At 38.0% G+C, this 26,134-nt stretch overlaps 1 protein-coding gene across 3 annotated transcripts; it reads left to right on the top strand.

Moving 5' to 3' along the window:
• Window positions 1-85: 85 nt before the first annotated feature.
• On the top strand, window positions 86-25,565 carry RB195_017009 (uncharacterized protein; the record flags this gene model as incomplete). Of its 3 annotated transcripts, XM_064183802.1 has the most annotated exons (12): window positions 86-184; window positions 276-449; window positions 691-863; window positions 14,608-14,770; window positions 17,528-17,651; window positions 17,740-17,922; window positions 20,194-20,318; window positions 21,132-21,254; window positions 22,809-22,994; window positions 23,060-23,172; window positions 23,243-23,450; window positions 25,131-25,565. In XM_064183802.1, 12 exons carry the CDS (start codon window positions 86-88, stop codon window positions 25,563-25,565), a joined length of 2,106 nt encoding a protein of 701 aa, XP_064039683.1. The 3 variants fall into 3 exon arrangements, with proteins under 3 accessions (XP_064039683.1, XP_064039685.1, XP_064039684.1); XM_064183803.1 differs by lacking the exons at window positions 86-184; window positions 276-449; window positions 691-863; window positions 14,608-14,770 and having other exon boundaries at window positions 17,633-17,651; XM_064183804.1 differs by lacking the exons at window positions 14,608-14,770; window positions 17,528-17,651; window positions 17,740-17,922; ... (4 more) ...; window positions 23,243-23,450; window positions 25,131-25,565 and adding an exon at window positions 917-1,076 and having other exon boundaries at window positions 86-175.
• Between the last annotated feature and the right edge of the window lie 569 nt (window positions 25,566-26,134).

Below are 26,134 nucleotides of genomic sequence, written 5' to 3'. Positions count from 1 at the left end.
CTAATTTCCTAATGAGCGCCTGTAGCAAATTGCAATTACAAAAAGTCCTATAAAAAAAATGATCGAGACCGACTAAAGCAAAAGAATGAACTGTGCCCTGGTATTCTTCGAATCTAGTCGGACATGCGATATTGTGGCGGTTTCTGCTGTTCTCGGAGAAATCACTCTGAATTCAGTGAGGAGAGTTCGTTGAAGGGGAAGGTCTTACACAGCAAAGGTAAGTCTAGTGAATGAATATGTGTTGGGACGTGTGAATTGTTACCGGTTGTTTTCAGATAATTTTCACTGGGCCGAGAGAAATCTGCGAAATGAAGATCGGACAAGTGACTGAAAGAGGCCAACTCGTCGAAGAGGATGAATTCGATATCGCCAACATCGATTCCGATATTAGGGAGACGATCACACTGCCCCGAACACAAGACTCCCAGATAATTCGATTGTTCCACGAGGTTCTGCTTTGCGAAGCCAGGGGATTATAATGCCCGGTTACGCAGTAGGGCCAAGCATCCAGCCAAAGTCCACGTTTGGGCTGGGATTTCTACATGAGGTCCAACTAATATTGTAATCATGCCCGGATCCTTACGAATCAACAGCGAAGTCTACTGTCGAATACTTGAACGCGCTTATCTCCCATTCTTGAAAGACACTTATCACGGTATGCGCACCTTTCAAATGGTTCCACTTTTCTAGATGCAAGCTTCAGGTTTCGGTCGCCTTGTGCAGGACAACGCTCCTGCACATGTCAGCCTCTATACGAAGAGAAAAATGGAGGAGTGGCAAATGGAAACTTTGGACTGGCCCGCAGGGAGCCCAGATTTGAATCCGATAGATCTAGTCCGGGGAAATATGAAAACTTCTATTAGGTACCGTCACGTAATGAAAGTACTAAAAATCTATTATCAAATATTATTTGTAGAAAGCGTGGGGTTCGCAATCTAAACGAACTGAAGGTCGCAATCATTCAGTACTGGGAAACTTTGACTCCACAAATCTGTTCAAACTATATTTCCGGAATAAAAAAGAAGATGAAGCGGGTGATAGAGCAGGGTGGAAGAAATATCCGTGAATCAAGATGATTGGAGTTTCATTTTTAGTTCGTGAATGTTACAAAGATTGTAATTTGTTCAACGTGTGCCTGTATTTAACTTGTCCAATTTAAAATAAATAGTCATACAATGCTAAACTGTACTTAAATACCAGTATTAACCACAGTCATTAACATGTTTTTTGTTAAAGGTATTTACTTGCTCGAATGTCCTAAAATGCTCCTGAATTGTCCCACATCCAATGGAGGGGGCAATATGCGTAACCTCTGTGAGAACCTGAGGTCCTAGCGCTATGCCTCTATTTGGGGGCCTTCTCCATGCGCTGGGCAGGAGGGGCCTCCAAGAGATCGGTTGTCAACGAAAAAAATCAATAAATACCAATCGATGCAATTTTTAGATCATGTCATAGAGAGTTTTTCGCTGATTAAGTTGATATCAGTCAACGTACCGGTTGAAGCAAGGTGTGTGAAAAATTCCGTCTGAAAACAGGTTTTCATTAAATCGTGCCGAAGTTTATTCGTCCACAAATGTGCAATGGTGTTCTCTATGAGAACTTCAAGAAGGATTTTATAAGGAAATGGTTCATCCTTCCACGTTGTATCACTTTTCGACAACAATCCATTTGAAACAAACGTGTTCCGGAACTTTGAAGTTTCGGAAAATATCGTGAGTTCTTGTAAACACGCAAGTTTAACAGCGTATAAGTTGTTGCTTACCTGGAATCTGGTGAAAGTCCTGCAAAAATGTCCGTCAAAATACAACGTACCATTCTAAAATTCTAATAATTAGTTTCCAGGATCACAAACGCTTGTTAAAAAGCACTTGAAAACACGTCACTTCCATTTTTTTTTCGTGGTTTAGAAAATTGTACCTGTTGGTCTCTTCATATAAGTGTGAGGCATGAAATAAACCGTGATGACGCGGTGAGCTCAAAAATGTCGTTCGATTTATAAAAGAACTAAGAATTCATGGGGTTGCTTGTTCCTCCACGGCGATATATCCGCCGGATATGCCAATGGCAGGATAGCGGAGGTATGAAAGTAATTAGCGGAGGTTGGCGAAACTTTGCCCGTTTTCAGGGCAGGTTTTGAGTAAAATCCATTTCTGAAAACATATTTGGAATCAGCGGCTCATTAACTTTCGAATGGTAGTTTCAAAATTTAGTTTTGCTCATTCCCAAGAGTTCCGACGGTTTGCGACGGATTAATCCGTCGCCGACGGATTAATCCGTCGCCGACGGATTTTGGGACACAAGTTAGTAGCGGTGTTGTACTCATATATTTATATACTGTGCTTCATGCCGTTTTGACCCGAATATATATTTCCAAATTAGCAATCTCAGCCTATTTGCGAAAAAGCACCACATCTCAGATTTTTGGAACGAAAATGCTTTGACCTCTGAGACTAAAATGCTTTCATCCGTTCTCGTTGCCTTTTGCTTCTTTCTTCAGTTATTGGCGAAAGCTTCTTGATGTCGACCATGGTTACTAAGCTGTCCTTTGAACACAAATCACGTTCAAAACTGGAAACCTCGCTTATCCTATGGAGATGGCGATTGCGCGAAGGCTGATGCAATTGAAAAGCTCTTTCCGTCGGCCCTCTCTATGGGGATTATGCAAATCCCCAAAATCAAGCTAGTCTCAAGGTAGGACCATAACTTTGTACTTTGTGAACATTTTACTGCAAAAAAAAAAGAAAAAGAAATTCATAAGCAGAAAGAAGATGAGCAAACATAGCCTCTTAAGTGTGCTGGTTACTCTGTTTTCGGGTTATGAAACGAATTTTCTTTGTTTTCTTCCATGATCATTGAAAACCACTTGTATTTCTTAGGTTTCAATTTCAAATTGAACTTGTTTCTTGAAACGACATTGAAAAAGGATCCCTCAACAAAAAGAAGTGGGAAATTACATGTCAAAGATCAGAAAATACCCTTCTCATTCCGAATTTTGTTATTTTAGTTAAGAAAAAAATTCCTTGGTGATAGTACTGTTTCCTACGGGAACCGAAATAAATTTTCCTGACTCTAGATTATGAAGAAACTGCCTTTTTTGGTATAGCCAAATTCCGTTGAAAAAGCTCCGAAACGATTTGTGCGTGAGTGAGTCGTTCCTTGGTTTATCTCGTATGGAAATAAATTGGGCAATTCCTCTGGCACCTACAGTATTCCTGCACCCGTTTCTAAAAGAAAAGAAGCCGTTTTAAAATATTTCATAAATTATGCTTGTTAATTCAATTTCAACAAATAATAGTGGATAATGTACAATTGTGGATCTAAAATTTGAATCTTAAATTTGAAATTTGATCTAAACTCTAACATTGTGGCAGTGATGATAATTTTGTACAATAAAGTTGACATTGGTAGGTGGAATTGTCTGAAGCTAAAGAGAGCCGATAAAAGTGATCTGAGCGCCAAACCTCACGGCTGGGAAGTTATAGTTGGCGCCGAGTGTGTTCAACCGAATGATCGCAACGCGTCCGCACAACACACTTTCCTGCTTGACATGCATTGCATCCGTTCTCTCTGTGCTCTTGAAACGAAAACATAAGGCGCAACGGTCATGAAGCAATGTGAAAATTATGGTTTTCACTAGTTAGCTAAAATTTAATTCAAAATCGATAGTCAAATTGTTAATTTGGTCAGTTTTTATATGTAGGCAGAAACGCTTTCAAAATTGACAAGAATTTTACAAAGAATTTTTTTTTTTCACAAACTTTTTTTTATTGATTTTGTTTTACTGAGTCATTCAAAAAGAGTGTTTGATGGATCCTAATCTGGATTTCCAAAAGTTCCTCGAAACAATGACCTATGGATGAAGTGATTGTTCTATGTAAATTCATGAATATTCAAAATTGTGCATAATGATATTCAGCATAATACATATGAATAAATTAGCCGGTAAAAGGCATCTCTGTGCTCCTGCTGTGATTAAAAAGAAAATTAATTTGAGTAAAGGATCTTAAATCTACGTCAGTGCTTAAAGACATCACCCCATGAATCTGAGGCACGGATTTCAGGTGGTGTATTCCTATACGGGATAGTAGATTATGGATAGGGGGTGATTCCATCAATTTCTTCCTAATTGCCGTAGAAAACGGCCTGGAAGATGCGGCGCCTGCACAAGGCAATCGAACTAGGTACTTGTAGAAAATAGCGCGCCGGAACGCCCCAAGCCGTATCTTCCGGGCCGTTTTTTACGGCAATGAGGAAGAAATGGACGGGATGATCAATCTCTCACCTCTCTCTATAATCACTTCTCTCTATAGTCGACAATCCCGTATACGAATACTCCACCTGAAATCCGTACCACATCAGATTCGTGCGGTGATGCCTTTGAAGGGATCAAAGCCTGCTGCAAACAGTGGACAACCGCATTTCAGCGCCGCCTCGGAAAGCAAAATTGACAATTTTAGGATCTCTCCATCGATACACGGGAGTGGGGGCTCAATTCCCAGTAGTAATCAAGAGAGAAGCGAGTGTGAAATAACCTTGTTTGTTCCCTTCTCCGCAACGATGCAACTTATTACGCAATAGAACGAGGGCAATCTGCAACAGATCCGCGATTGTGCAGGTGCGTTCTGCTTCAGTTGCTTATCTGAACTGCACTATTGTACTTAGATTGAACATTGAGCGATGACGTAGTAGCTGTCCACATTCCACTGCGTAATAAGTAAAAGTCGTATCGTTGAAGGGGTCACCTGACTGTTCCACATGTCTTTTTCTGGATTACGCAGCAAAATTGATGAAAGTGATCACGTTCGTACTCGAGTGCTATTTCACACGTTTTTTTGGGATCGCTGTGGGAAATGCTGCAGTTTCCATGTGTTCCATGTTCCAGGAACTGCGTTTTCTCGGAGAATCAAAGAATTATGGAGCAGTTCAATGATTATTCATTTGTTTAAGGATGTTTAATTGCTTTACGTTGAATACAACGTTATGAACAGCAGCATTCTGGATATTGCTGTTTATTTTGAGTTCAGGGCCATCAATTTTTTTAATTTCTACATTCATTTCCACTCGAGAACACGTGATGTCAAATCTACTAGTATTTCAACTTGGCAGGGTGAGCGTGACGCAGTTGGTAAGAAATTCTGCTCTGTCTACACGATCGATCGGAGGATCGAATCCGCCCTAGTGCTCGGCAAAACCTTTCATCCTCTGGGGATCGAGAAATTGGTACCAGACCTGTCTGGGAGGATAAAAACACTGACTTGATACATCGGCTAGCATCCGGGAGTCATTCTAAGGTTGCATACGCGCTCGTAAACCTCTAATGATTCTGAATTGAAGTCGGTCCCAGACGGATTGAAACGCCAAAAAGTCGGTACTTTTTATTGTACTTTTATGTCGTATTTTACTCATTATATATTTATTATTATTATTCTTACTATTCTTACTACTTATTATTACTATTATTTATTCATATTTCATTATTTATTTATTTCATATTTTATTTATTCTATTTCATTTATCTTATTTATGGTTCTAAATACTTACATATTTTACATTTCTTATTGTTTAATGTTTAAGTTTAATCGATTAATAGATTTCAAAAACATTTAATTAATCGGAGTCGATTTTAATTTCAAGCCCTTTGTTGGCTCCCAGCTACGAAGGCACCATGAATTATCGAAATGAGATAGTATTAAAAAGAATAAAAAAAGGATGAAGCCACTGGCGTATCAATCCGCCTAGGATCCGCCCACGCGTTTTTTTCTACTCTAATTCCGAATCGCTGAAGTTTTAGAACGCGTCTTGGCCTCCAGAATGACTGGCAGGGGCCAGTCGATGGGTCACATCAGTGTTTTTTTACCTCTTTTTTTTTACCAGACAGGTCAGGTACCAGTTTATCGACGCCGGAGGGATGAAAGGCTTGGTTGGCAGCGGGGCGGTTTCGAACCCTCGACCGTGTGGCTACAACGGACCTCTTACCGACTGCGCTACACCCGCCCTAGGTATGATTAAAATCCTCATAATTGTAAAGTTAGTAAAATGTAGAATTTCAAAGGACTACGATTTAAAGTGAAAGCGTTCCCAAACGGAATGATCAACGTCAGGCAGTTTCCTATCCTATCTCCTTCATACCCACATCACTATTAGTTACTGTTTAATCGAAACGTTTAGTTCGCCAGAAAAATTCCAGAAATTTTTTCCATTTCTATATTGTGCTAAGAGTATTTTTTTGTTAATAACGGTAGGAATTTAATTTTGATTTGTCATTTTTCGAACATTTTTAGAAAGAAAATATCCGGATTTAGAGAAAAAGAGGACATAAAGCCTGTTTTATTCCACTTCTGGTTTTCTTCCTGCTCTGCGAATACCTCTAATTCTATCTTTCCTTCACTAACGTAATTATCCCTAATAAACATTTTGAGCAAATTATCTGGACTTAATTTCTCTGATTTAATAGCCTCCGGCCGGTTCTCAATGAAATTATATGTTTTTGACTTGTTGTGTGGGTACAGTTTTCACCTTCCACTGGACATCAGAGAAACCGGAAGAAGAGTATAAAACGATTCATATACAGTATGTGTGACCACCACAACATGTTTTATCACTCAGAAGCGAGTATGACCCGTTCATACATCTAGTTCTCTCTCCCTCTCTTCATCGTAACGTTGTTCTTTGCTGTATGTCCGAAATTTCCATCGCAACGAAACGGACAGCGTAGGCGTAAATTTCACGCTACGTAAGCTTGGTGGTATGGTGAAACGAACGAGCGCAATAAACATCGCAAGCAGGCTACGCTTATGGGCCGAGAAAAAAGTATGGACGTCTCCGGTATCTGACATAGCGCCGAGAAGCGATCGTAAGGAATGGAGAATGTTAGTCGAAGGTGCATTGTTAGTCCTTATTGAGGTCTAATGAAAATTTTTCTGGACTAAGAATACGGTTGTGTTCATATGCAAAAATTTCTTGCATGCCCTGTTCATATGTACATGGATAAACAAGTAATCGATGGAATAAAGAAATAGATAGGTAAATATACTATGATAAAACGTTTTTGATTCAATTTATTTAATTTTTTTTAATTTATAGAATCACTGTGACGGTAAACAAGCCAATCATTATGATCAGCAAACAATTTCACTCCTCCTGGATCATACCTACGCGAATCCAGACAGGCACTGTAGTTGTCTGGAAGGACTAACAACATTTATTAGTTTATTTTATTATGTTATATTATATATGTTAAATTTGTTATATTTTTTTATATATGTTATATTTATGTTTTATTCAGTTACTCTTCTCTCCAACCTCCCACTCATTGTGAATGTAAGGTGGTGTCACCGGTCTATCTATTTTTTTAAATTTATTTTTATTTTTGTTTTAGGGATTACATGTTCCCAATGCTTTATGGCACTTTGCAAAAATACTTCTGTTCTTTTTCTATTTTTCGGATAAAACTCCTGGGTCCCCTACCCGTTACCCCCAGGTACTTTTACCCCTAGGTAAGTTCTAAATCCATATGTGTATGTCCGCACACTCGAAGAGTATTTCACTTCATTTAAGAATATTTTTAAAGAATTCTTCGGAAAGAAGCGAAAACAACAAGGAACAATCAAAATATTATTTTATTTTGGTTTTTTGGCTTCTTTTTATTTTTGACTGTAGATTTTTTGACAGTAATCCATGATACTTCCTCAATGCTTGTGTACTGGGAAATATATGGGGAGAAAAACATAATAAATAAAGATATAAATATGTACGTATTGTAAATAATATTACAAATATATAAACATGTAATATATATAATAAAAAATTAATATAATATACATATAATGTGGGTGGACTCAAAATCCAATGATCGATTCGATAGAGGGAACATTTTTCAATTATTCAGTTTCAATTAACTTTTTATTTTTGCTGGGAAATATATTCATATAGCAAAGCTGGGTAAGAAAAACGGCCTTTTTTTCGAGAGAAACCGAAAAAAACCTTGTCCCTAAAATTCTAGTAACCTTTGGGTATTGTATTGAAATTGTGGAAAAAGAGTTTGTTGATGTTGCGGGATTGAGCGATAAGGTGGTGGATTTTAAGTTTATACTTCAGGAATTTCAGGATTGGAAATCAAGGTGAATTCTAGCTTTTTTCTTGATCAACGCTAATACTTCTTTACATAGCGAGCTATTAGTTGTTGCTGGATTCGCCTCGCCCATGTGGCGATGGGCGGCGCGTAGTCGCCCACCTGTCTATAATGGTGGTGACTTCGTCGACGTGATGACACAATTCACATCCAGGGATTCGCAATCCACAATCTCTTCACAATCGCTTTCTCTAACCTTATCACTCTCTATCGTTCGATATTTCGGATCAATTCGATTCGGACGTCAGCATGTCATTCTAGTCCGGCTACACTCTATTCTTAAGCTCTGGATCAGCTCAGCTCGTGGATTTCCGTGAAAATTCGCTTGAATCTCTATTGGTTTCGGGGAATTTTTCGAACATCAGGAATGGAATAACTGATGTATAAAGGAATTCTTTTTAACATTTACGTTTGTATGGGAGAATAAATTACTTCCAGAGCATCAACATAGCCGTAGAAATTTATTTATTTATTTGTGAAATGTTTTTCACAGGCATTCGAAAGCCTTCGAGCCTGGAATTACTCCGGAATAAGTTAAAGTTTAGAATTAAAACAGCTGTATAGTTCAATCAGATCCATATCGACTAGAAATTCTTGTTGTCGTCCCATTTTCCGTCGGAAAGGGATTGCGAATCGCGAAGATTTCACTGAAATTGGCACGCGTTCGGATTTGATAGTGTCACGAAATTCACTTCCGAACCAATCCGTGTATCTGGTTCGAACGATTCCTCCTCCCGCTGCGATCAGTCCGTACGAACTATGTTGCGTGAAGAAGTTAATCGCATCCTTTTGTTGTCGATCATTCAAGCAACGAACTGAAAAGGATTGTTTTTTTTTTGATTCCAATGGAATTTCTCTATAGACAGTAGCCTTTTACGTGAACCAACTGTGAACTTTACTTTAGAATTACAATAACTGCTGAAAGATTTATAATAATGTGGATTTCAGTGTTATAAATGCCAAAAAATTCAAATAATAATTGTTGTTGTTAACAAAAATTTCGTTAAATTTGTTAATTTTGTTAAGAAATTGTTAAAAAAAATTCCTGCATTCTTCTTGGAGCTTTCATTCGGAGTCCGTAAATATCTTAAAATTAACCTCAATCTATGAGATATTTTTAAATTCTAATTTAACCAATTAATGCTGATTTAATAATCGATTAAATCGTGCGGCAATATCTGGTAAATAACAGTTTTCTTGCTCTCCAATTATTATTCTACTGTATTCAATGTATTCTCATAGCATTCTACTGTCTATTTGATCCACGATTCATTCCCTGAAGGCAATAATTCATACTGAATATTACATTAACTGCTGAAGCTCAGTTATGTTTTTTTTCCAAATGCTTAAGTGAAGCACTTTGTGCTCTTTAATGATACCCATGTTCCCTCTAAAATGCTTTTCATCAATATGGAGTAATTTGTTTTAGAGATGGAAGGAGGAATAAGTTAGAGTGAGTTTTCCGAATATAAGGATGTTGAAGCTTGAGGTATTAAGCGATAGATGAAATTAGTATAATAAGTTCGAATTGTCCTGCACCGAAAAATAAGTTTTATCCATGGAAAGTACACAGATTATGGTGAAATATAATGGATAATCTGGTAAAACGTATAAAGGTAGATATGCGAAAAATGTTGTTTTTGAGCGAAGGATTTGTTTTTTCAAAGCGGTGCCTCGAAATTTGAATGTCCTTGCCGTTCAGTTAGCTCATATGTAAAATACGCATAGGAATGTTAATTAAAGTATTCTGCGATCCTCAATAAGTGTATACGAGTATATTTAGGCATAAAATTTACTCTAAAAAGATTTAAGAAAGAGATGAAGTTTCAAATATGTTAATGTGGTATTTTATATTTCCTTTATTTTTCAAAATTCCATTCAACGAAACTTTCAATCCAGAAAATCGAGACGAAAATCCAGGGTGGGCTCCTTCGTTTGCCACGTTATTACTCCCGTATTTAGATGCTAGATTTTCAATGCTTCTATTGCAAAAAAAAAAATCCTCCTCACTCCAAAATTCGCTCTCCTCCTCCTTCTCCTCTCTCTCATTCTTCCCCCAGACAAGAGATGAACTAATAGTACATTGCAAAAACTGTATTATCCATGAAGTACTTGTCCGGTGCTCACTGATTCCTTGCTGGAGATATTTCCCGTTTTCTGTTGATCCTTTCACTACTTCACTTTACAGCATAAGAGATAGTTTTCATAAATTTTACTGATCGGTTCCAGGAAAAAATTTCTTGCAAAATGCATTTGTACTTATGTGACACTGATAATAACTTGGTTGCCTAATCTTGTGGAATTTTCTGACTCAGACAACGTATGTATCCTATTTTTTCTTTCTTTTCTGATGCAGCATCGATGTATGTGAATAAATAAATGAACAAATAAATAAATACGGTATCCCCTTGTCATCCTACATTTCCTATGAGAAAAACGATTAAAAATGACTATTTAAATCTTAGCCAATCATGTTTATTCCGTGGTCATTAACCCAATTTCCTTCCTTAAATCCTTTAATTGCCACAATATGGTTTTATGGCCAACGAGATTTGAATGTTCTTTATTTTCCGTAGTGTATTTCACAGTGTTTCGTCTTCAGTGCTAATAAATCTTTATAGCTCTTTTAATAAAGCCGCCGAAATTAATTTCCTCCTTTCTTTCATCTATTCTTTCTATTGAAGTACAGTTTTTTTTTTTATAGGTTGGAGGACCGCAAAGCATTTCTTTTTTCAAAAAATCGGAATTGTGCGGTTTATAATAATTTTAAATAATTATAAAGTATTCTGTAGGTGCTTTCGTATTGTAACACAATCTAAGAAAGGTTTGAAGCGAATACTGTGCCCCTTTGAAAAACTAAACTTTTCGAGTCCTGAATCACTATTTTTAGTCGCATATTTAGTTAATACTTATGGAAAATCGAAATTAGACATTTTATTTTCGTTCTGATTTCGTTATAGAATACAATGCAGGATATATAGAATATATAACAAGTTAGTAACTACAGTTTCAAGAAGCTTTTTTTTGCACTCTTTAATTTTTTTGCGCTCTTCAACTTAATAATTTAATTTAATATGTAATATCTAGCATTTTGTTAACGTATTCTAATCTTAATGTACAACCTTCTCATACAATAAACGTTCCTTTCTAAAATATTTTTAAGAATAGCAGATTCTTCCTGAAATTATGAAAGTTTTTTAAGTCTCAAATACTGCTCGGAATTCTGAACGCCTTTAATTTATTCAGATATTAGCTTCTATGTGTAATTGTGTAATGTTTTGCAAATGACAAGATGTAACAAAAAAAAAATGTTAATAAATAAGTCATACACCACAGACATTAACAGTTATGTTTTTTCGCTTTGTCATCGAGGTTTTGATGAAACTTTATTAGTGGCGTGACGTTTCGACAACCTCGTCCTCCTGAATCAAATCCTGAAAAAGGTTTGAGGTTTTTGATGTTGGGTCCCATCAAATTCCTTCTCTCTTCTTTCCAATCCTTGACATAGGTCTAAGTACATAACGCAAGAACCCCAAAAGTACACCACTCAAGAACTCCAAAACGAAGTGACCAGTCTCACCGACTACATAATAGGGCTGGTAGCCTGCCTGCGTTAATACAGATTGTCACCCAAGGCGAATAAGACCATCATACTATGCAGTATCCTTAGATGGATGTCTGGATAAAAGGATAAAGTTAGGACAAAGTTTCTGGCGTTAATCAATCCGCTTGGGGTGCGCCCCACGTTCACTTCAATTCAGAATCGTTTGAGGTTTGCGAACGTGTATCTGGCCTATACAATGACTTGCGGTGGCTAGCCGATGTGTCAACTCAGTGCTTTTATCCTCCCAAATTACACTACACCCGCCCCGGATGTCTGGATGATGTTAAGAAATTACAAGTAGGGCAATCTTATAGCTTAGAAGGTGTTACGAATAATATAAAGTCACAAGAATTGGTAAGCATCCATTTCTGTCATTCATGGACTCCTGATTTACCGGCCAAATATTCTTTGATGCGCAAGTTCAGCATCCTTTCAATTTCTCTAAATGTAATGGTATTGCACGTTAGGCACTATCCATCTATCTGATAAAGAGCTCCGATCATTGTGCAATCTCCAATCTTACTGTCTGCACAAACAATGCAACATTCCGACATACACTGGCTATGGTAGTGTCCATCACAAACCGGCTTTCACTTTATAGTGAAATTCGAAATTTTCACCAGCACAACATCACCTTGCAACTATGCTTGCAAAAGAGCCCGATGTATCGTAGTAGTTAAGGAGTCGGAGAGGAAGGGGATGCACAGAAGGATTCTACCTTCACATAGGGTTCTTACTATTTTATTCGTGGTTCGAGATGAGGAGTTAGCTTTCGATCTCGTGTAACCGTTTGAAGTAGCTAAGCTCATGGCTGGTTATTGTGATTCTCTTTATGTCTCTCTCTTTGTGCGCATTGCATTGACTCTTTTGAGTTGAATTGAATTGTCTCTAAAATGCATGAGCAATTGTCTTCCTCATGCCAATAGGCTGAGCTGAGGTAGCATTTATCATGTTTAATGTTTTTTGTGCTTTTTTTGCGATACCATTTCACACTTACAGTTTCATTTGAGCATTTAAATAAAGCAGCCAACCATCGCAGACATAGCAATGTGCACAGGAGATGGAGAACAGGATGAATTACTTGAAGGCATCACGCCGCGTATCTGAAGTGGTGCAGATTTCAGGTGGAGTATTCTTATAAGGGATGGTAGATTATGGAGAGGAGGGTGATTCCGTCCATTTCTTCCTAATTGCCGTAAAAAAAACGGCCCGGAAGATGTGGCGCTGCACAAGGCTGGCGCGCTCCAGTCGAACTCCTTATAGAAAATAGTGCGCCAGAACGCCCGAAGCCGTATCGTTTTTTACGGAAATTAGGAAGGAATGGACGGAGTTGCCCCTCCTCCATAATCTACTATCCCGTATACGAATACTTCACTTGAAATCCTTACCACCTCAGATTCGTAGAGTGATGCCTTTAAACTAGCCATGAGCATACATAGTTAGTTCAAACGGTTACACAAGATCGAATTTTTACACACAGTCTCGAATAGGGAATACGATAGTGAGCACTCCACTTGGGGGTAGGATTCCTCTCTGCATTCCTCTTATTTCCGGCTCCTCACCTGCTACGGTACACCGCACTCTTTTGCGAGCAATGTGATGATGTATTGACGAACATCTGGAACAACAATATCAAGTCAGAGCTGGTTTGTAATAGACATACCTATAGACATTGTATGTCGGATTGCTGGGTTTTTGTCCAGATGGTATGACTGTGGATTGCACGAAGATCGGAATCCTCTATCAGATAGAATGCTTAACGTACAATACCATTTCATTTGGAGAACTGGAAGGATGCTGAGCCGGCGTATCAAGGAACATTTAACCAGTAAGAAGAACGGAATTTTTTTTTACAAGAGAATGAAAAACATTATGAGAATGAGTTCAAAATAAAATGTACAACATTAGCTCATGAAGAAGAATTATCCGCTAAGAAGGCATCGGAGGCATTTTGAATTTCTGCTAATTTAGAAGTTTGGATTTGGATTTCGAGTTTTGGAATTCATCAATGAATACCAAAAATGAACCTTATCAATTACTAATGACTTTGCGCCATTCGTAACACTTTGTGAGCTATAAACTGACCCGCGCGCAGTTCCTTAGTTTTATATAGGCATCAATACTTCAGGAAACTTTGCACGGGGCGCAGATCCCATTCGCCTTTGGTGACAACGATATCGAAGTTTGGCAAGGAAGGAACGATTTTAGATTTTCGCATTTTTGATGAAGAGTTTCTCGAAACGTTGGGCTACTAATGAGGAAACGAAAAAAAAAGAAGAAAAGAATCCAAAACCTTGTTGGGACGACAAGAAAACCTGAATCTAATCCACAATCAGGGTTTCAAGATGAGGGGACTTGGAGATTATTTGCAATTATGTTGACTGAATAAATAAAGAATTTAGAAAGGTTTGAAAATCATCGCTATAAAATTAATGAAATTTTATCACACTCTTATAAATAGCACAAATCATTAAATATGCACATATTTTAGTCTCTTTTTATCTTAATCTAATTTGATTGTGCGTAAAAACTTAGAAAATAATAAAAAAATAAATATAACACATACACAATGTAAACAAATCATATACGATAAATAACCAGAGATAATATACGTAATAAAAAATATTTGAGGAAAAGACAATACGTATCATCGTTATCTCCTACATATTACAATTGTTGTTTCACCATTATAATTATTGATTTTACATTTCCCACATTTTAGCGTTTTTTGCATTTTTTTTTCGGTTTCATCCACTATTCAAATTGGTTTCGTCGGTTCCTCCTCGTTCTGTTGATTTTTCCAATTGGATTGTCGGATCTGGGAATTCGCATGAAATGATCCTCGATTTATTGGGGAATTTACGTGTTCCAGAATATCGATATCGATTCACGTTCTTCCCCGTTACTATGCGTGCCTAATGGAGAAACTGGATAATTCGGAGAAATTGAAAATAAATCGTGCCCATCTGCTGGCTGGTTTCTGTGCAGGATTACTGCTACTGAGGATAGCACGGTTTTTACCGTTATTACTGAACGTAAGTGGTTCACGTATGTGGTTTGGCAGCCGGGGAACGGCAGAGATGGCCCGAATGGTTTTTTTCAAGGATTAATTTTTCAATATTTTATATTTTATTATTAACATTCTCGTTTATTATTATAGTATTTATTATTAATATTTTTTGCTAATTCTTAAGAATTCGGACGGTTTGTGACGGATTTTGGGGACAGAAGTTGGTGGCGGTGTTGTAGATTTTATGTGTAAGAAAGGAGAAATTTGTTTTGCACATGAAAAGAGAAATAAACAAAGTAAATAAATAAGCCCCTCCACATCTTCTACCCTGTATTATTTTCATCCCTGGCAAGGTTTAGGAGGACTTGGGAGATTGCGATTCCTTCACCGACAAATAGGTATCGGAGCGTAGTTCACAAGTATCCATGGTAGGAACACGGCAACTCACTCCTCTTCCACAAATTCAGAAAAAAAAGAACCTACCTGTAGCTTTCAGTGCGATAAGTTCGTACTACAATCCATTACAAAAAACTCTGAAAACTGCTCGAGAAAACTCGTCCAACATTTACAACATCCAGCACGTTTCCCCTGATAAAGTGGGAACATGTGTCGTGCTAGAGCAATAGCAAGCACATGTTTTGATCACCAGCTAGTAAATTACTTAAGTAAAACATTTTCAAGTATGTTCCTCTTTTTCTGAGGATTTCTAGGTGATTTTGTCGGACGACTTTCCGCTGAATATGTTCGGTTGTAGTCCGGACTGATCACTCTTAGGGGTAGCGATTACTCTTCTTTTTCTTTTTGTAGAAGGAAGAGGGAGGAGGCCTGAGAGAAAAGAGGGGTTCGCGTTTCAATGTGATACCTGTGAACTACATACATCTCGGTCCCTAACTACTGATGGAGAAAGGTCCCAATTTTAAAAATCTCTGCGAACGCTGCTCTTCACAAAAACTTTTTTTTGAATGGTGAAATATGCTGACCGCCATAATTTCTCTGCAAGTTTTGAATTTGACGCCAGAAAATCTGTGTTTATTTGAATTTTATGATCATTTGTGTATTTTTCATTCGATAAAGTGAGGGAGCTCAGTTTCAATCCAGTTCACTCCCAAAAAATACTTTGGAATATTGAGCTACTTTAAAATTCATTGAGCAACAAACACCCTTTTACTCGTTTATCCTCTGTAACGTCATTTTTTCCCTCTCAGAGATGATATTTGCAGGCTTTGCACAAAGAGTAGGACTTATTTTTTTCAAATTCTTGCTTGAGAATTTTGTAAATAACAACCTTCCTGGCACTGAACACAAAAAAAAGATGTTTTAGAGGATGTCACCGATTCAAATTGGAACGAAATTAGCACCGTTGACGTTTGACCTCTTTTGAGGCTAACTACATCCGAATCCATCTCAAAACTCCTCTCCAAAACTGGAGCACTACTTCTTTGTTGTGATTCAATTAGCGGAAGCAGCAAAACCTCGAACATAGAGGGTTGAATTCCCATTGTAGGATCCATGGGAGCTTGAAGTGCCCATCTAGAGAACTATCCTATGTAAGCTCAAATAGTCGAATAGTCCTCGAATAAATCTTGACTACAGCTCAGGAAAATCAATTTAAAAATACGTTTCAACATGCCGAGATTCAAAGGCAGTCGAACATGGGCAATACTCAGTCCTCGAATAGTTCTATCCTGGAACAATAGTTGAACGCTTCAAGCTTCTCACGCTTTTATTTTAAGAATTAAGGAGGACAGCACATTCTAATTTAAATGAAATTTTCAAAAGAATTGATCTGGTCTTTTTTTTGTGCGGAGCCTCTTTCGAATCTCGTTAGCTTCCTTTTTCCAGTCAAATAAATGTGTGAAGAAGTCAGTAAATCGGAATTTCTATAAATATTAATTTATTCACAAGCAAATGAATAAGAAGTGATATAAATACGTAAATTCGGTTTTTGAGCAAAATACATTTATGATGGACAGGGGAGGGACAAGTTGAAGGTCTTCTTGTGGTGTCCATCTGCAAAATCCAAGTGTTTATGAATAGAGTGTATAAGAAGCAAAAAATATATAACAAAAAAAATTGTTGTATTGTTATCATTATACTGGTATGTTATAATTAAATATTATTATTATTTATTATTGACAAATCGCTAGCGAAGAGAATCGTCTGTTGACCTTTTCGAATTAGGGGCTCTCTCCAGGAGTGGATAGGGATCAAACCGTACCGTCTCTCGAGCAGTGGATAGTTAGCAAGTATCACAATGAGAACCATACAAAAATCCCGAAATCAGGGGCCTCAGGAGTATCAGAGCCCTTAGTTTTTACGGGAATCCTTCACGTCCATCACATCCTTCACATTGGCGGAAGGAAATCACGTAAAGTGGATTTCACTCGCCATAAATTACAAGAAATTGTTCTGACGGATAATTTCGCCAATAACCCACCGTACAATGTATCATACCCTATTTCATTTCTATGGATGTAAAGAGTTGCATCGTCAGATGAATTGAGTCCTCTGGAGCCTGTATCTCCGGGTCTTTGTTTTTTTTTTGCTGTCATTTTTGAACAATACATGGTTCTTGAACTGCAATCCGTCACTGGGAGAATCCAGGAGTCGAAAATGGTCCCGAATGTTGCAATTAGATAGAAAGTATAAGACTGCGCAGGTCACCTACTTAAAATTTAAAAAGAAGTGCAAAAATTTTAAATATTTCGAATGTGTAACAAGTGTATTTGCAGACAAACTGCCCCAAATTTAAGAAGACAAATTCAGATTACAGTAATTTCAGGCTTATTTCACTGTGTTTTGTCTCATTTTTTACCTCCTCTATGAACTTATCTATAAGAAACGTAATCTCCCACCGGGACCCACACCATGGCTTATAGCTGGCAATATGCCAAACTTTCTCTTCTGTAAGTTTCCATAGCTATCTCAATTATTGTTTTTTCTCTCGACATTCTGTCAAGTGTATTTTTCTTCCGTAATGAATTATTCGTTTAGGCTCTTCAGTAGATGATCTCTTCCAATCATGGAAGAAAAAATATGGTGGTATTTTCACTGTGTGGATAGGTCCCATTCCACTAGTAATGGTCAGCGATTTGACGTCAATTAAGAAATATTTTATACAAAATGCGGAATTATTCAGTAATAGATGGCGGAATCATATTACGGATACGTTCATGGGTGAGTTTATTAGTTTTTGGTTCGCAACTTGTCGATAGTAAAATGGAAGGAAGAACCAAGATTGTTAACCAGCCTTATTACTAACATTTCGGTGTCATCGCCTTCATCAGATCCTGGAAAGTCAGGTCATTTGTAACATATTCTCTGAAATCCCTCATCCAGAACAAGTAATCATTCCATAAGATAAAGAATAGGAGGATAAAGTATGTGGCGTGAATCAATCCGCTTGGGATCCGCCGCCACGTTCACTGCAATTCAGGATCGTTTGAGGTTTACGAACGTGTAACTGGCTTATACAATAACTTGCGGTGGCTAGTCGATGTGCCGAGTCAGTGTTTTTATCCTCCCAGACAAGTCCGGTACCTATTTATCGACCCCGGACGGATGAAATGCTTGGTGAGCACCAGGGCGGATTCGAACCTTTGATCGGTCGTGCAGACAGCGGGACCTTTTACCGACTGCGCTACACCCGTCTATCAAATAACAAAGAGAAATATAAAAAAAAAACAAGAAACGCAAAGATGGAGGAAGGAAGCAGTATTTTGTTCAAAATATTATTTCCATGCACATATCATATCTATCTTGAAAACTTACTGTTTTTGAAATGAAATCCCTCCTCAGCACTAAAGTTCTCAGTGGATTCGACCCTTCGATGGATCGCACAGACAGCAGAACTTCGTACCGACCGCGCTACATCCGCCCCCGTTCCAATTTCCTTTGGGTTTTTCCTGGTGTTAACCGTAAGCAAGGGGACTGCTGGTTCAGAAGCTTGAAGCAAGTGTCCATCTCGTCTAGCATGGGACATATAATCCAACAGTCATCAATGTAACGACAGTACAGGAAAGGTTTTCGTTCCAGGATGGGTTGTTCTGTTTTGGGCGTGAATGCATTGGCCAGTGTGGAAGCTAGTTTTGCCTCATGGTGAAGCTCCTTACCTGTCTGTGGTAGTGTCCCGACCAACGAAATATGGAACTATAATTTTTAGTTTAATTTCCATAGGTTCCTTATAAATCTCAGTTAAGAAATAAACTTCTGGAACAACTCAGTGTATTGAAGGCATCACTCCACGAATCTGAGGTGGTAAAGATTTCAGGTGGAGTATTCGTATACGGGATAGTAGATTGTGGAGAGGGGGTGATTCCGTCCATTTCTTCCTCATTGCCGTAAAAAACGGCCCGAAAGATACGGCTTCGGGCGTTCCGGCGCGCTATTTTCTACTAGGAGTTCGACTGGAGCGCGCCAGCCTTGTGCTGCGCCGCATCTTCCGGGCTGTTTTTTTACGGCAATTAGGAAGAAATGGACGGAATCACCCTCCTCTCCATAATCTACTATCCCTTATAAGAATACTCCTCCTGAAATCTGCACCGCCTCAGATTCGTGGGATGATGACTTTAACGAGGTGTCCTCAAGTGAATCCACTGTGGTTGACCATGTCACCAGTCACCACCATCCGGAAATTTGCTCTCCATCAGCATTGAGCGAATTGAGTTGACCGGAGAATGAGCCTATAATTACTGGCACTAGCGTCCTACATACATCGAATGATCGCATGAAAATTAGCGATTTCTTGTAAATGGACGCTCGACTGCGATTCATGGAGCGGTCGCTGGTCGCTCGCGCCCGACCTCATTGAGGATGGCCTTAAAAGTTACCAGAGAAGGGATCCTATTAGTTGCGCCGCTAAGTTATAAATCATGGGGAACTTATCTGCTTGAGAATTCCGATAGGAAAAAATCACCAATCGATTGCGTTTGAAAAAGAAAAGAAAGAGAAAAACGACATCGAAAAGAAAAAAGAAAAAGGTGAAAACAAAGCGACCGCATTCCCTTAATTAATAAAATTGAAACCTTTGTTGATCTGTGCTAATTTTGATCTACAGTCACGCAGACATGGAGGGTACTCCTTATGGCTTCGCTCTAATCGATTGTAGTTGACCGTTCTCACCGAAGTTTTGCTCGAATGTACTTGAAATGACGTTCGTTTTTCAGTAGTTTTTGGTTTCTCTCTCTTTCTTTATTATTTTTAAAGTTTTCTGTAAAAAACAAGATTTGTAGAGGAGATAAACCACTCCACTTCTCTTTTTTTTCTCCTGGCTCTAACCATGGCCAAAAATATCGCGACGTTGTAGCAAGCAGAGTGTATTGGCAGTTTTTTTTTGGTTACGGATCAGTTGAATTTTGAATACTAGTGCTTATTTTATCCTTAAATTGAAATGAAAATTAGGAAATTGGATTAAATTGAAGAGTAATATTCACTCTTTTTTTGTTTTAGGTGGAGTGAACGGTGTCGTTCAGATCGATGGTCCAAAATGGCGTGAACAACGACGATTTTCACTTCATGTTTTACGAGATTTTGGTATCGGTCGAGCACTAATGGAGGGAAAAATCATGGAGGAGGTACATCGTTTACTTTATTTGAACTATTTGCTCTGTACGAAATTTCTTGAAAGTTGTGGAAGTGAGAAAAAAAAAACAGTTTTTCACGGTATTTACCATTTTTTTGCCCGCAACTTTGTCACCGTACGTTTATTAATAGTAATATCTCACAATATTATACTTATTACGATGTTATAGATGTACAGTAATTATGACCAGTTTTTATTAAAGATACGCCAATTTACTTAGTTTTTTTCCGCTCTGTTTTTCCAGAAATTCTTTTCAATTTTTTTTAAATAAAAATAATTTATTTTCGCTGCACGTCTACCAATTTGCGTTTACGGAATGCAACGAGAACTTTGTCCTCAGGGGGTATTTCAATGTAAAGATCATAGATATCGGTACATTCCGGACGATGTTTTTTGGGACAGTTATCGATTTATCGATATTATTGATTTTGACCTACTTTTGCTTCAGAGACTTTTGAAATTTCTCAGTTAGAAATTTTTACGTAGTCACATCATAATTTTCGTATACGCCATGAGAAAAAGGAACTTTCAAACCTTCTTCTGGAAATTTTAAAATAACTTGTGGATTTTTTGTATGATTTGGTTGTAAATGTTTTGTAAGGGGGATTTTTTTTGCTCACATCAATGTTCATTCTGGGGAAAAAAACGGAAGGAGTACATTCCATGCGATCTTCAGTTTTGCGAATTAGTCCTTCTATACATTGACAAGTGATAAGTACTGGGATGCTACTTTCCTGCATGTGGGTCCTGGAGACGTGCATTATCGAATGTAGGAAATGAAAGTTTGATCTACCATTTTTTTTAGGTAAACGCATTCGCTGATTATCTTCACTTGAATCAGAGTGAAGAAATAACAATGCATAGTGCGATAGCTGTATGTGTTGGAAATGTGATCAACAATATGCTATTCGGGATGAGATTTCCTCAGGTGATTTTTTTTTACCTCTATTGAATGCTCTTCAGTTCAGTACTATCCGAGATAATACAACCGATCGATAATAATCGACAGTATAATCAGTGGTTGCGCAAAAAAAATTTCATTAATTCTAAGTATAACAGGTTTTCCTCTCATTTGATATTATTCTTTTCCTACTCCACAATTATTGGGTGGTCCAAATAATGTGTGATGGAAAATTATGTTATGGTTATGGAAAAGGTTATGGAAAATCCAGAGATGCGCCGATTCCTTGGCACAAAGAAAATGGTAATGACATTGACTGCGCCTTCCAGCAAGATTGCCCGCAAGCCCACGACGAAAAGAAGACACTGGAGTGGTGGGAGATCAATCTCACGGATTTCTGGACGGAGATGCCGTCAAACTAGCCGGATCTCAATCCTTTGGATTTCGCTGTCTGGCCAATTCGATAGCCAAAAAAACCTGCTCTTTTGAGCACAAGTCACTGAATTCGTTGAAATCAGTATCGGATAGGGCATGGAGCATGAAAAATGATCGCGCGCATCCTCAAAAATTTGCGGAAGAGATTTTATGCTTGTATTGAAGCTAAACATGGTCATTTTGTATGTGATTTATGAGAACTTACGCAGAATTTTGTGACTATTGAATAGAAAAAATTTCTTATTTGGATTATTTGGTGCAAAGTTGTGGCTTGTTTCTTTTGTGTCACACTTCATCTGGACCATCCTGTATTTTTTATTTACTATTAATCGTCTGATTATTAGGATTGTTCGTCTTCTCTTATTTCTTTTTTTTTTCTCAAAGATTTCCTTTCTTGATTTCACTTTATAACAGCTCGTCTATTACTGTATATCTATATTTTGGCGTACTGTACGTACCTACGGCTCCGACAACATGAAAGCGGGAAATTTAGTGCCGCAATTCCTTTTTACCGGAAAGCTCAGAGTGATTTTACGCATGAAAAATGATTGTCTTAATGGAGAAATGTAGATTTTTCATGAGGGAGACTCTGGATTGTTCCCGAGTAGATATTCTGATGTGGTTTTCATTTCGTTCTTTTTATTGTTTACCTTATTTTTCATCACAGTATGGAGAAATCCTACCCCATGTGACAGAACGTGAATAATTAAAGGCATCACCCCACGAATCTGGGATGGTGCGAGTTTTATGCCGTGGGTCATGCCTATACGGAGTCGTAGGTTATGGAGAGAAGGGTGATTCCGTCCATTTCTTCCTTGGCGTAAAAATTGGCGTAAAAAACGGCCCGGAAGATACGGCTTCAAGCGTTCCGGCGCGCTATTTCCTACAACGAGTTCGACTGGAGCGCGCCAGCCCTGTGCACGCGCCGCATCGTTCGGGCTGTTTTTTACGGCAATTATAAAAAAATGGATGGAATCACCCTCCTCTCCATAATCTAAGACCCGTATAGGAACTCTCCACCTCTTTCTTACTACTTTACTATTTATTTATTCATTTATTTTCTCAAATTAAATTAAATTCTCAAATTAATCACATGTCACGTGTCCAAACATTAGTTGAGTCCAAATCGCAGTCTTTTTCCTTCAGGGATCCGCGGAAATGCATCATTTGCATTCGTTATTAGATCAACAATCCAGGCTAGTAGTAAATCCAGTGATGGGTTTGTATATAGCTGCACCTTGGACCACTGATATCCCTCTAATCAATGGGAAATGGAATGATCTCATGGCAATTCGTTCAGAACTTTACGATTTTCTTCAAAAACAAATTGATGTAAGTTTTAGATGGTTCTTCTTCCTTGAAATCGTGCGCACAACGTAACGAGATCCATATTTTAGGACCATAGATTGAAAATTCTTCGTGATGACCACGTCGAGGATGATTTTACCTTTAGTTATATGCGTGAAATGGAGAAACGACGACAAACAGGAACAGATATGGGTTATTTCGAGTAGGTTCCAATCCAGGGAAATTTGAGCTGAAATTTAAAATAAAACTCCACTTCATACGGGTTTTTCCAGTGATTGGCAGATGAAAATGTTGTTGTTGGATTTGTTTTTCGCTGGAATGGAAACCACTGTGACCACATTAAAATGGGGTTTTCTACTGGCCGCTATACATCCGGATATTCAACGTAAAGTCCAAGAAGAGCTGGATAATGTGTGTGTCGGGAATGTAGTGCTGCTAGCGGATCGTCCACGATTACCGTACACTCAAGCGGTTATCAATGTGAGTTCTGTTGTATACACATAGGTGCCAACTTTACCGTAGAAGGTCCCGTGAGAAAGTCAGGCCGAGCTTGCCAAGTTTGCAGGTCCCATCAGGAAGTTGAAGGCAGCATTTTGCGAAATTTTTAGAAAAGTCATTACAGAGTTTCAAGTTTTCTGGACGCGAAAAATTCTGTTATGATCAAAAATTGTCCTGTGGCTTTTGATGATTTATCATTAAGGATTTGCTTCCGAACAAATCCCTTTTTTATGAACTAATTTGCCCTTCAGTTTTTTTAAAATCCTATTTTCCGAATAGACTTTCTTATTCTTAATTTTCTCATTCACTCATTTTCCAGAGTAATTCAACTATTTAAATTAGCTTTCCTATTTCTGCTCTATGAAATGGAACTGTTTTTCTTTTCCTCTCTTTTTATGCTTTCTTTTATCCTCAGCCTCATCCCTCTCTATTTCCAATAAAATTCGTTTATTTCTTTCCTCCTTCCTCATCGATTCATCTGTTCTTTTCCTAATTTTTTTTGGAATAGAAAATCGAGATTTAACTCTTATGAGATCGTGCCACTGTTCCACAATTGTTTTCTTACCTCATCCCTCCGTCCGATACGATCCCCGGAGTCTCGGCTTCATCTCCTGTTACACAGCCATCCATCAATACCTCATTGCGGCCCGACCTTTACAACCTTCGACTCAATCGGCACTCAAAAGCCTACCATCGCCAGATACTGTAAGCGGAGCCGATTTCATCGCTCCTGTGTCGTGATGTGAGGTTGAAAGGGCATCTATGACGTCACTTATTATTCTATCACTTTTTCAAAATGTTCGGGAATTTCCATGGAAAGATATAGGATGATCATACAGATACTGTAAACGGATAAAGCAGGATTTTTCCCACTGTTCTTTTGCTATGCTTAGGTGATTCATTAGTTTCTCAAACATTCGCTGAACTAAGGAGGATCATCTGACTCATCACCTCATTTTTTGATGAATTAAGACTTACCAATGCTACTTTTTTTATTCGGATACGACGTTTTTTGTTTTTTGCTCAACAAATGATGGAGAACATGAACACTGAAGATTCCACTCAAAGATTAATTGGACATTTTCAGGGGGAAAAAAAAAGAAAACAACTATTTGTGTACTTCTGCAGAAATTTCCACACTGACTATCGGTAATGCGTAAAGAAGTTCATTTCCGTTAACCTCGTGATTCTAGAACGTTCTCTTCCCCGGATACAGCTTTATTTTCCACCTTTTCAGGAAAAAAATCTATCCAGGAATTGTTAAATGATCAGTTTTTTTAGGATCTCTTTGGATCTCATGGCTCACTCTAAGCATAGACCTTAAAATTTTTGAGAAAAAAGTAGCTGTTGGACACATACACACGTTTTGTTTATTTTTTAGATCTAGTTTTTTTTTAATTTTTAGCTTTGTGAGAGATCCTTGAGATTATAGAATTCAAAATTATGATGTAGAACAAGAACATTAAGAATTTTACTTAAAGACTAATTGACCAATCTCAAAGTTTTCATCATAGTCCAAAAATTCTTATTTTCGAACCCCAAACTCAAAATAAGAATTTCTGTACTCTTGAGAAATTTCTACAGAATATTTCTCGGTACTTCAAAACCTGAAGGTTGTCTTGAGAATAAATATTAATTTTTCAAAAATAAAGTTTTTTTCAGGAGATCCAGCGATTTGCCAATATTTTGCCAATTAACCTGCTTCGAACGGTGGCCGACGATGTCAGTATCGATGGATTCCATTTCTCTAAGGGAACGCTCGTGATTCCACAAATATCGATTCTTATGAACGACGAATGTGTGTTCACAAATCCGAAACAATTTTCTCCGGAGCGATTTCTCGACGAAAACGGAAAATTACGTCGAATCGATGAATTTCTACCGTTTTCCGTGGGAAAACGTCAATGTTTGGGCGAATCATTGGCCAGAGCCGAACTATTTCTGATATTCAGTAACCTGTTGAAACAGTTTGTGTTCCGAGCTCCTGTCGGGGAGAAACTGTCCACGCGAAGGGTGTTTGGGCTCACAGTATCTCCGCCCACGTATAAATGTGTTGTGGAAAGTCGGAAACGAGACGAGAATCACAATATCGTCTGATCTTTGTTGTTATTTGTTGTGGATATATTTTGTACACAGTGTCTTATATTATTTTAGTGCAATTTTGATAAATAGATTTTGCTGAGAGGTTTTGGTGTAGCGCAATCGGTGAGAGGACGGACTGCGACTATACGGACGATGGTTCGAAACCGCACTGGACCCAGTAGGGCTTTTCATCGTTCCAGAGTAAATAAATTGACACCAAATTGGTCTTTTAGGATAAATAAAACAGATTTATACTTCGGCTGACCCTCAAAGGTTATTTTATGTGTTGATTCTGAATTAAAGTCGAATGCGTAGGCGGTAGATCCCGTAGATCAACGCCGTTTGCTTGTTTGCCTACGAGTGCTATGGATATTTCTGGAAATTAGGTCCAATTAGCTTCTTAGAAGCTTCAATACTAACTCTTAATAGAAATGCCCGGAATATTAGATGAAAAAAGATTTTTTTCCTAGAATTGGTTTATTTTTCACTATAATTTCGTGTGCACCCAACATTGTGCTCTGCCACATAGCCGTTCCATCCGATTTCCGCGCGCATCCTAAAGAGGATGTGCCTGGATCCGCTCC

Source organism: Necator americanus, chromosome II (genome assembly GCF_031761385.1).
Source record: "Necator americanus strain Aroian chromosome II, whole genome shotgun sequence".
NCBI lineage: Eukaryota > Metazoa > Nematoda > Chromadorea > Rhabditida > Ancylostomatidae > Necator > Necator americanus.
This window is presented reverse-complemented; position numbering and strand designations above follow the sequence as displayed.